The sequence below is a fragment of the Calidris pugnax genome, unplaced genomic scaffold (assembly GCF_001431845.1).
Source record: "Calidris pugnax isolate Ruff unplaced genomic scaffold, ASM143184v1 scaffold32, whole genome shotgun sequence".
Lineage (NCBI taxonomy): Eukaryota > Metazoa > Chordata > Aves > Charadriiformes > Scolopacidae > Calidris > Calidris pugnax.
This window is the reverse complement of record NW_015090783.1, coordinates 7,329,960-7,341,367: the sequence shown is the minus strand read 5'-3', so window position 1 is coordinate 7,341,367 and position 11,408 is coordinate 7,329,960. Positions and strand designations below refer to the sequence as shown.

The 11,408-nt window shown below is 38.2% G+C and overlaps 1 protein-coding gene across 1 annotated transcript; it reads right to left on the bottom strand.

The window, feature by feature from the left end:
• Positions 1-517: 517 nt before the first annotated feature.
• Positions 518-9,727, bottom strand: LOC106899704 (solute carrier family 2, facilitated glucose transporter member 11-like). Its single transcript, XM_014961594.1, has 12 exons — positions 9,704-9,727; positions 7,686-7,784; positions 6,639-6,799; positions 4,823-4,947; positions 4,417-4,546; positions 3,710-3,858; positions 2,962-3,149; positions 2,704-2,814; positions 2,070-2,171; positions 1,830-1,905; positions 1,046-1,173; positions 518-724 (listed from the first exon to the last, which is right to left on the bottom strand). Exons 1-12 carry the CDS (start codon positions 9,725-9,727, stop codon positions 518-520), a joined length of 1,500 nt encoding a protein of 499 aa, XP_014817080.1.
• Positions 9,728-11,408: the final 1,681 nt, after the last annotated feature.

The following is an 11,408-nucleotide window of genomic DNA, read 5'->3' as shown; positions in this document are numbered from 1 at the left end:
TTTCCTGATTATGAGGTGCTTAGAGCTAGTGAGGTCTCATTTAGGAAAGCTCAATAACGAACTGTTGGGGTACCTGTGGCGTTGGGCAGGACTCCTGGAAACAAGGGACACCAACTGAGGTCCAGGGTTGTGGGTCCAGAGCTCTGAGCAGAGCCTCTATGTATGTTCTAGCAGGATTTGGGCCCTATGGACTGTTAACAAAATGTTTTAAAACTTCGTAAGCTACACTATCATAAAAAGATTTTTTTAATAGAAAAAAATAATATCTCTTTATATCCAGTAGGTCTTAAAACCAAGTGGTGAAATTTCCTGTGAAAATGTTTTGATATCATCCAGAAATAAAACTCTAGTATAATGACTTTCATATCTGTATATAAAAAAAAAAAGAAAAAAAAAAAAAGAAAACCGGAATAAGACACAGAAGAGCTTGCAGTCTGTTTTTAATGTTTCCTTTTTAGTTCTTCTGCAACATTGTTTCCTGTGTTTTCTAAGAGATGCAAATTTTTCCTCTGAACATTCATAGTTTGGTGCAGAACAACTGCTCCTTAGGAAACTTATTTTCAGTGACTGAGATTTCCTTTTTCCCGAAGTTCAGCTTGTTGAACTCTGCTTTTATTTCCATGATTGACTTTCCCTTGGTCTCGGGGAGATACAGGTAGATGAAAATTGCTGATAAAGCAAGGATTGCCAAAAAGATGAGGAAGCAGAAGGGCCCAAGGTTATCCTGCAAGCAGAAATGGGAGACAATGTAAGGAAAATAAGAATTACATTTCTATTTCCCTGCCCTCAGGTGCAAGTCTGTGTCTTAGTAATTAAAATTCAAAGGTGTGCTCAATACACAAACCAGGATGGGTATCAGACCAAGGAGTTTCCACCAGCCAAGCTTGACCTGAGTCTGTCTGTTTCTGTCAGGCCTGGGGGATTACTGAGCAGGTTTGATATTTAAACAGAGCTCTCAGCTTTGCATGTCGTTGCAATTTATTACTACTATTTTGCTCCCTGTCAGCATTCACCTGGAGGGAGGGATCCAGTTAGAATCACTTACAACAATCAACGGAAAAATCATCCCAAGTACAAACAGTCCCATCCAGTTGATGCAGCCAACAATCAGAAAGGCTGATGGTCTGAATGACTGGCTGAAGATTTCAACCATGATAGATATAGTGGCTCCAGCTGAAAAAGAAAAGCAGAACACAAAACAGGTATACTTGTTTCATTGCTCTGGCCAAAGATCCTCGCAATGGCAGAGGTAGAAAATGGCACACAAGCAGAATAGGTGGCCTGCTGGCAGGTGGTCTCTGCTATGAAGGTGAAAGACTTTGATTCCAGAAAGGGACTTCCACTGTTCATTTCTGGTTTCAGCTGTTAATTTAGGTTTCTTTTGTACATACTGGAATCCTTTTTCTGGTGCCAGTGGGTCTGTGTAGTTCCTTATTGCCCTGGCAGTCATTATTATCACATGTAATTTATAAATCCATCTCCCCTTTGGCTCCACCTGAAGCATGTTGGTAGGCATAAAACTTAACTTGCTAAGTTAATGAAGATGATTAATATACCCGGCAATGCCTAGAATCCTTTCTTTTTAGCTGAGTATTTTAAAAATTGTTCTGAAAATTGTCTCCAACCCTCTGGAAAAGATAATACTGTATTTTAAGTTATTTAGATCCTGTGATCAGCAATAAAATTTGAGGTATTCTTTTTCTGTATCCCACTTGTACATTTTTTCCACAACTTTTTACCATGGGACTAGTCTGTTCTTCCTCTGCTAGTTGTGTCACCAACCAATATGATACAAAATTTCCTCCCAAAGTTGCCACTGATGTACTCACATGGTCCAATTCCATAGAAGATAACGAATAGGAAGATCAAGATAACACTGAGGTAATGCATCCAGAAAAACTGATGCTAAAAGTGAGAAATCAGTGATATCACACCATTAGATACATGACAGAATAGCAGAGCTCTGTATTTTCTGCCACTGATTCAAGCTTTTGTACATATCCTGTGAGGCAAGATGAGAAAGGTGGGCTGATGCTGAGTAAGTGGCCAGAAGGCTGCTGCCTCTTTACCTGCAGTGACAGGCTCATGGTAAGGAGCGCTAGCACAGAACACATCAGTGTGTATCCTCCCCAGAGCAGCACCTTCCTCCCAAATCGGTCTATAAGGGTGCTCTGAAAAGCAGAAAACACGGGCCCATAAATCCCAGTTCTCAAATGAAATAATTCCTCCCCTCTCCACGTGTTATTTGCAGCAGATTTATCTGAATAATAGCCAGAAATCTATATAATTTGAGAATCTCTTAATTCCTAAGGAATTTGATTAGCTTCTTCAAAGCATATTTGTTATTAATTATGCTGTGTTTATTAGACAGCCCTATGCTGTTGTTAGACAGTTCCCTTTCTTGTATGCTGCTATATATCAAATTGTGCACATGTGCATACACATATCTAATCCAGAACACATCTAATCCATCTAAATCAGAAAATTATTTCACAGGGTAAGATAAAAATAAGTCTAAAGACATACAGTTGTGCAAATAATCTGGGAAAAGAGCTGCTTTTTATCCTGCATGTGGTTTTGCAGAAGCAGGAAGATGTGTCTTAGGTTATGTAAATCTTCCCTGAGCCCAGTTATAAGTAGGGAAAAGTACAATTGTTGACCATATTAAATTTTTCCTTCAAACTCAAATCTGAAAAGACTTACACACAGTATAGAGGATAAGCATTCACACAACCCAACTCCCAGGGACACGTATGGAATAAGGTATTCTTCAAACTTGGCTGTGTGGAATACTTCAAACGAATAGAAGTATATCTGAAAAATGCAGAAAGGAAATGCACCTGTGAAAAAACTGTTGCAATTGTGATGCAGTTCTAAGCTGGTGCAATAACATTGACTTAGAGGGGCTGGTAAGGCTCCCTAGAGTTGTCTCTTGTTCTGGGCCTAAAGAGAGCACTCAACTGCATTGATTCCACAGAGCTGCAAGGTGGTCATGACAGTCATCAAGATGTAAAGTTGCCAGCGCAAAGATCGCTCTTTTATTACTTCAAGGACACGCAAAGTTTTTGTGCTCGTCATTGCAGCCTTCTCTTTCATAATGTCATCGATTTCTGCTTGATGGTCTCCTTCCCCCCAGAGCTTCCTGATGGCTGTTGGGGAGAAAAAGGGGAGTGGATTATTCTACCAGTATAACTTCATAGAGAGTGGTTACCTGAAACCCTTTAGACTGCCTGTCCGTTGGTGTAGGTACTGGTGGTGTTTTTCTCCACCTCTGCCATCTGGTTGGGTCTGGGGCAGTAGGCAGGTGCAAAAATTTTGCCTCGCTGATTGTCAGTATAGCATAACTTTCTAATGTTGAGTTGACTTAATTGTAAACAAAGTAAACATTTTAAAGTACATTTTCTTTAATAAAAAATGAACTGTCTACACTGTTTCCTCTAAGGAAATAAAGTAGCTCCCGCTAAAGTGGGAAATGTTAGATATGCTAGTATATACCTATCTTTCTTGTCTTAACTGATTATTAGAGGGAGACCCCAAGTTAAACAGCGGTATTGCCATAGGTGTCTCAACTGGTGGATTTAAAAGTGTCTCTGCTATCACTCGATGGCACTGCGCTGTGCTGTACAACTCTGCCCTGCTTTCTTCTATAGAGGCTGTCACTTGAACATATCAAATGAAGTGAAATAAGTGAGGAAAGTAGACACTCTACCTTTCCTGCAGGCTTCCTCATTACCCTTCTGTATCAGGAGGTAGGATGGTGAATCAGGGAAAAATGGGAGAGTAACCAGTTGAATCAATGCTGAAAGTCCACTAGATGCTAACAACCATGGCCACAAAGCTTCGCTTCCTAAAATCTCCCTGGAAAGTGTATGTGAAACAAAATTATGCTGAAATAATGGAATGAATGTTCAGGAAGTTTTTCTGAGTGATGAAGATTGCTCAAATTCCATTGAAGGATGCAGTGGAGCAAAAACCTGAATTGATAATCTGGCAAATTTCACAAATCTGGCTATTTTTATTTTGGGCAATTTTAAAGGAATTATTTGGCATTTTGAAAAACTTCCTAAATATCATTAGGATCCGTTATAATGCCTAGAGAGCTGGTAAGACTCATTTGACCTATGTTTGACCATAGGGCCAAAGCATCTTGCTAAGACTTTTCATGTAAGTGCAGTAAATTTTGAAAGGGAAATCCCCTAGTAGAAAGGGTGTGAAAATAAGAAAAAATCAGATTATGAGTAATTAATTTCTTGTATCTAAAACTATATATTTGCCTCAAATATGATCAAAACTTTTATTCTGGCAAAAGTGAAGGCCAGTTTTGGGGAAGATGTCACAGACTAGGTGAGAGGATAAAGTTATAGTAAGATTTCTATTACTTTTAGTGCAACCTGATAGAAAGATTGGAGAATTTACCGTAGTCCAACAACCTGTCCTGTGAGTTTTCCCAGTGTCAAAAAAACAGCAACTGTGGAGTTGGTAAATCCACGCAGCTTCTTAGGTGAAATCTCTCCTACATACTGAGGATGTATATTGAGAGAGAAACCTTTAACAAAGAAGAGGATAAATGACTGTTGGAATAGCTGTTAGAAAAAAAATGTTAGAAAAACTTAGCTTTCTGTCTCCATCCTCTTTTACATTGGTTCCATTCACTCTAGTATTTGTATTAAAATGTCTTGCAATAGGGTGATGTCTTTCACTTTTATGAAGTGCCTAGTATATTTGTTTTAAAAATCATTCTCCAAGAATGGCAATACCTGTAGAGACAATCCTGGGACAGCAAGGATGCTTGCGCTCCATAGTGGCATGAGCACATACATACCTGTACCAATGCCATAGAGAAAGCGTCCGACCAGAATCATCTCAAAAGATCTGGCTGTTTTGCTGAAGGCCATGAAAAGTGCAGCTACCAGCATGATCAGGTTGGTGAGCATTTGGCACTTCTTTCTGAAAGAAAAAAAAAAAAAAATGAATCAGCTGTCATCCCTGTTGTTTGACCAAGACTAACTCACTTGTTTGTTTCACAAGAACTTCTTTCTGAAAAAAAAAAAAAAAAAAAAGCCCATGAAAATTTAGTGTGAGATGAGAATCTCTTGCACTCTTTTGACTTATCTTGCTGTGACAGAAAGTGTGGTACAGCCATTCCTGCTGTTTTGAGGAATGGCTGAAATAATTTTGACTCTGGATAGTCAAAGTGATTCTTTAAAATTTCAGGATCCTTTGGATTTGAATTCATAAATATTTCTTTGCTTAGATTTTAAACAATTGGAACACTTCATGAGCATTTCCACAGTACAAGTTGGGAAAGAAATCAAAGAACTGGCCCAGTTTGTCACCAAGATTTTGAAATTGCTAGAGTTCCTCACAAAACACCAGGTTGTTCCCCAAAAATAATCTGAGTCCATGGCTCCTACTCTAGAATGGCTCATATTAAATATATTTTTTGATAAATGGATGTGATCTGAGATAGCAGAAAGAGTTTTTAGAAGCATATTTCAAAAGACACTCTGTTTGAATCGTGAGCTGGTATGTTCACAACCCTGATGTCTCAGGCTCAAATCAAAGACTTTTGTACATGGTTGTTTTGCCATGACACTTGCTAGATAAGAGTCATCTTGCACACATTAAGGATTCACAGAGATCCTGTGTTTAGAAGACACTGATTCAGCAGTTAGTTTATCATGTGTTAAACAAGCCATGGGAGAAGTCCATGATCTTGTTTTCAGTCTTGGGAGACCCTCTGCATGTGGGATGAGGTAGTGTCCCACAAGAAATTTCTTGGGGGCACTTACCTGATAGGAAAGAACACAATTGCAGGCAGGCTAAGATGATTTGTTGAGACCCATATGAGGGGCCTCTGGATCAGTGGGTTGTGGAGCAGATCTTTAAGTGGGTCACACCAAGTAGATATGTTTGCCAATTTCTCTGCAAATGAAATTAGTGGTGTTACAGAAGGCATTGAGAACAGACCAGACTGGTGAGGAATCTTTTCTCCATCCAGTGGGAAGGATACTTTGGAACTGACTTTCAGTGAAATGAATTGCCAAGAACAGAGATGTTTCTTGGATAATTTGTTTTGATGCTGATTGTATCTTTACAGCATAGTTACAGGCAATTTTTTTTTTTTTCTATTCTGTCCACATTTTCACTAGAGTAGATAGGAATATTTAATACAATCTCATCACCCCAGTATGAGTGTACTTAAGTGGAAATCTGGCTCTTCTTTGACACTTAATGGTATCTTCCACACAGTGGTTTCCAGGTGGTTAGAGTGACTGCTTATACCATGTTATAAACACAGTACACACAGCTCCATTTTGGGGGTGTTTAGAGATTGGGAGGTCTTTATGAGAGTCATAGGGGATCTTGAAGAGAACACGAAGCAGTTACACTATCCTGCTACTCCCAGAGGCACTGATCCAGTGACGTGTTGGTGAATGCATCCTTTACAGAAATACACTGGGGAGGGCAGATAAACAAGGTAAAAGACTGGTTGCTACTTGGAAGAAGTGGATGTTCTAGCAAACCAAATCAGTTTAGTCTTCAGTCAGACTGTTTCAACCAAGAAGAGGTTTATTCATTCACCTTGGTATTTTCCTGTACTTCCTGACTATTGAGCTGTTACAAGAAACACTTACTTTCTGTATTTTGTAGTCAAGTAGCCACAGCAGAGGCTCCCCAGGAATCCTCCTATCCCATAAACAGACACAATGAAGGACCACAACAGCATGATTGTCTCAGGATGGAGGGGAGAGCCATGTCGCTCTATCCAGGTTTCATTAATAAACTTCCTGATGTGCTGAAAAATAAAATGAGATTTGACTGGACAATGGATATAAGATCCCTTCATAATATCTGTGTGTTGTACTTTAGATTGTTGTGGTTTGACCTCCATCATGCAGCTGCTTGCTTACTCCACAAGGGAGAAGAGACAGAAAAGGAGGGAAAAGGAAAAAAATCTTGAGGGTTGAGATAAAGGCAGTTTAATAGAACAATATCAGAAAAGGAAAAAATAACACTAATGATAACAATGATGATAATAATAACACCAGACACTTTCAACACCTAGTGCATTGGCACTGTCCCAAGCAGTGATCGTGGATTTCCACCCCCTAGCTAACCCCCATTTATATACTGAGCATGACGTCTGTGGTATGGGATATATTTAATTAGCCATTCCATCATTCCATCTATTCTTTTTTGTGAAGCTGAAAGAAAAGTCCTTCAACAATGTAAACATCACTTAGCAACAACTAAAACCAATAGGTATGCTTTCATTCCTTTCAGTTTCCCAGCTGAAACCAGGACACAGATCTAGCCTGTAGTTCTAATATTAGACTTCTTTTGAGACTAACTTTCTTAGTAAAACAAATTAGCTGAGATCACATTGCCAAATCTCTGAGTTTGTGTCATTCAGTAAGCTTCTTGATGAAGGATGCTAAAAGCACATTTTATGTCTTCCTTTGGAAGCTCTTATACTATGTGGCAACGATTTATTTAAAACAGGAAGAGCCATTCTGTTATTTAAAGGAGAAAAAGTTCTCTACACATTTGATGTTGCTGTTAGCCAAAGAAAAGGCATAAATGTTATCAGATGAATGCTCAGTAAATTTGAGATTTGTGGGAGAATGGAGAGGTCAGGCTCTCAATTTTCTGTTTTCAAGCTGAGAGAGATGGCTACTTACCACAGAAGGATAGTTGATGACAGAAATGTGGAATCCATATGGGAAACTACCACCAATTCCCAGCACTAAAATCATTTGAAATAATCCCCGGAACTTAACCTGCAATGCAAGAATAAAATGCTCCATCAGCTTTCATTAGTCTAGATTTGTGCAGGGCCAGAGTCTTTGTAGCCACACTTGCCCTTCTCTTCTGGAAACCTGCCTTGTCTGCTTCAAATCCTATTGGATTGAAACATTTTTTCAAAATACCTCTGAATTACTGCCAAAGTACAAACAGCCACAGTGCCATAGCAAGACTAAGTACTAGTATAAGAGTGATAATCCACCACTTTGCTTGCAAGGAGAAATAGTTTTAAAAGATGTTGCTGACAGTACAGCTTTCACTGTGTGCCTGCAGTGTCTGACAGGTTGGCAGTCCTGGATGTGGGGAAGAGGGAATCAGTTTCCTTGGCTGCAATCTGCAGTAACCTACATACATCAAGCCATAATGTTATGCCACAAAAGTATAGCATTAAAAAATCAACATTTTATTTTACTCTCTGCTTTCATTTTTGTGTCATATCTTTAAGCATAATAAAGAAAAGATCCTTTTAACATTCAACTTTTTCAAAAAGGCATGGACTACATAGAATAATTTGGAACAGCCTCTATAGTTGCATTAAAACAAAAATCTTCCTTACTGACTTGGTATTTAATTTCTCCTTTCTTAATATTTTATTTTTCTATTTTTTTAACCATGAAGTTATGTTCTTGCATCTTGAAGATCTTGAAGGATTAGGGATTGAGATATCCTGGCTGCTTTGATGAATGAAACAATTTTAACTGTAAATAAGAAAGAAACATAATTTATAACTGCTTAGAGCTTTTTGAGGTATGTGATACCACTGGTTATCTGTCCTGTTTCCAAATGCCTGCAAGGCCAGATGGAGTTATCCTCAAACAGCTTAGACTGTACCTAGCAGACCAAACCTAGAACAATTGTGATTTTAGCCCCATCAGGATCTGTGCAGCATCCTTTGGGGTTTAACTGCCTCTCCCTTTTTATTCAGCACATCACATACCGGGACAGTAACATCATCTCTGTACAGAGGACACTGTGCTCTGTGTTCTTTTCATGTTAGATACAAACTTCATGAGCTCACAGCTTTTTGGAGATCAGTGCTTGGATGAAGAGAAGCTGGTAGGAAATGCAACCAGCCAGAAACAAAATAATGCAAGTGTGAATAATGCCAGACTGGCAGATACTAGAACGCTCCTTTTCATAGTTCGTAGGACGGTCTTTCAAGAGTTTATTATTTAGCTACTCCACCACTGGATTTCCCAAGTTATCACATGACAAGAATGAAGAAGCTATGGATCAGAAGACTTTAAATTTCCTTCAAAATCCTGTCTCAAATTTAATGGCTTTGCTAATTGGCAAAAGTATTAAGGCAAATTAAGAACTCACCTTCTCACTCTTTTTTTTTTTTCACTAGACTTACAAATTAACAATTTTAACACTTAAAAAGGAAAGCAAAATAACTACTTGCTGGCAGTTGAGAAATAGAGCAATAAATAGTTATTACTTCTTCCCTATTTAAGACTATGGAAACACTTGATGGATGATATTAATTATCTTTAGATGAAATGAGGAAAGTGACATTTTAAAGCTTATGGCTAAGGTCTTTTGCTGTACCATTAATATATTCATTACTTTGGGAATTAATCAGAGTGCTTAATAATTATTATTATTTTCAGTAATTCAGAAGACAAAAGTGGAGTAGCATTGTCAGTGGTGGAACTGCCAGGACTTTTGTTAGCTTTTATTTTATTTTATTTTATTTTATTTTATTTTATTTTATTGCATGGAAAAGACCATGCAACATGATTTTCATGGCCCCAAGCCCTGTTGTTCCTGGTGATGTTTAAATGCAGAAGAGAAAGATGGTTGCTGTCCCAAATCTTTAAGGAACCTGAATCTTTAGTACTATGTTAGCTTTGTCCTTTATAAGTCTGAGAAAAAGTGACCAGATACTCACCAGGTCAGAGAAGAAGGTGGCCATCTCCTATAGAAGAGCTGATTTCTGTTGCTTTACTGGCTAGTACCTGCCAAAAGAACCAAATGCTTGCATTATGCAATAGCAACGTCAGTGAACTAGTCCCATGTTACTGAAGTTAAATTTTACTTCAAAGGGTTTTGAGTTAATTACACATATTTCAGCTGTTGTACAAAGTTTAGAATTGTTGGATTAAATATTTCAACCACTGGTTTTATCTGGCCCAAGTAAACAGTATGGTCTCCCTTGCAGGGAACCTGTATACTTCATGAACTCTGTCTTGTGCTTGGGGGATAGGGAATTGAGATATCAATTTTAAACAGAATTCCAATAATTGTAACTTGCTTAGTTTTCAGTAGAAGCTGGAAAACATAAAGACCAAGTTATCTGTTGGGAATCTTAGATGGGGCTTGGACAGTGAACTATGGGACTTTGACATATAATAAAAAAGAGCTATTATTTCTTCATGAGACAGCAACTGGAGCACATTGTAACTTAATGATTACTTAAAGGAATAGAAATGCTCCATCATTTTGGAATGGGGTGCAAACTTAATGATTCTACAGTGGCACACCAAGCTTGACTAGCTAAATATTTAATCGTGGCTGATTTTCCTTTGCTGGGAGAGGAGGATTCAACATCATGTACAGTTTTGTCTGACATTTCCATTAGTCAGTATATTTATTTCTGTGTCTGTGATGAAAGAAAGATTCAAACTGTCCTGTAGCTCCATAGCTGGATTGATGTCTCTTCCTTCAGACTGAAAATTATCAGGCTTTAACTTCATTTATTTCATAATTAAGAGGGGCTTACATGTATTTAGTAGGTAAATGGCTTAGTTATCATTCGCCATATACACTTCCGTTAAAGAAGATGAGGATGAAGAAATCATAAAAGGCTTATTGGATACAATCAGTCATATTTACTAGAAAATACATCACATGCAAAGAATATTCACAGATTCTCTAGCAATTGTCTGAAATGTAGGATGTCGCACCACCAGGCCATTTCTCTCATTGTTCTGAGGTCCTCATTGGGAAGTTGACTCATTGGTGATGTTTGCTGAAAGCTGTTGTCAGAACTTACGTTCCTTTGACGGAACATAGACTGTTCCTTTGATGCTAAGAGTTAATTTCCTCTTCTGTAAAGTCCTGCAAAGTTGAAACAACATAATGAGCATCTGACAAAGGAAAGAAATGCCATGTTAGCTGCTAGTATCTGCCTTGATTAGATGATATTGGGAGAAGACACAAGCAGGCAATAATAGGTAGCTACCAGCACGGGGCATACCTTCTCAGATGCAGCCTGTTGCACATGTTTTCTTATGCTCTACTTCACCCACCTCTATTTAGTATTCTTTATATATATTGTAGCTTTTACTCTTTGCTCTTGTACTTTAAGTTTGGATTCCTACTGTTGGTAAGTTAAAAGTCTTCCTCCCAAAATGCCCTTAATGCATAATGTCTTTTGCATTTATGTTGCTTAGTTTCTGTACTGCTTCTGTGCTCTTATTACATGTGCTGAAGCCCCCTTTATTAGATGTGCATTTTGATAATTAGTGCTAACAACGAGTTAGCAGAAATCTTACAGGTATCTTTTACTTATAATTGTGATCAGTACAGTAAATCTCCCCACATCAGGCCATTTAGTCATTTTTCTTGCAATTTTACAGTCATGTGTGACACAC

What these genes read in the sequence shown, in the direction of transcription:
- LOC106899704 (XM_014961594.1), bottom strand. Translation starts at nt 9,727, where the DNA reads ATGGCCACCTTCTTCTCTGACCTG. An exon ending in TCATCAACTATCCTTCTGTG is followed by an intron (nt 6,800 to 7,685) that starts GTAAGTAGCCAT and finishes TTTATTTTTCAG; the next exon opens with CACATCAGGAAGTTTATTAA. An exon ending in TGATTTTTCCGTTGATTGTT is followed by an intron (nt 725 to 1,045) that starts GTAAGTGATTCT and finishes TTCTGCTTGCAG; the next exon opens with GATAACCTTGGGCCCTTCTG.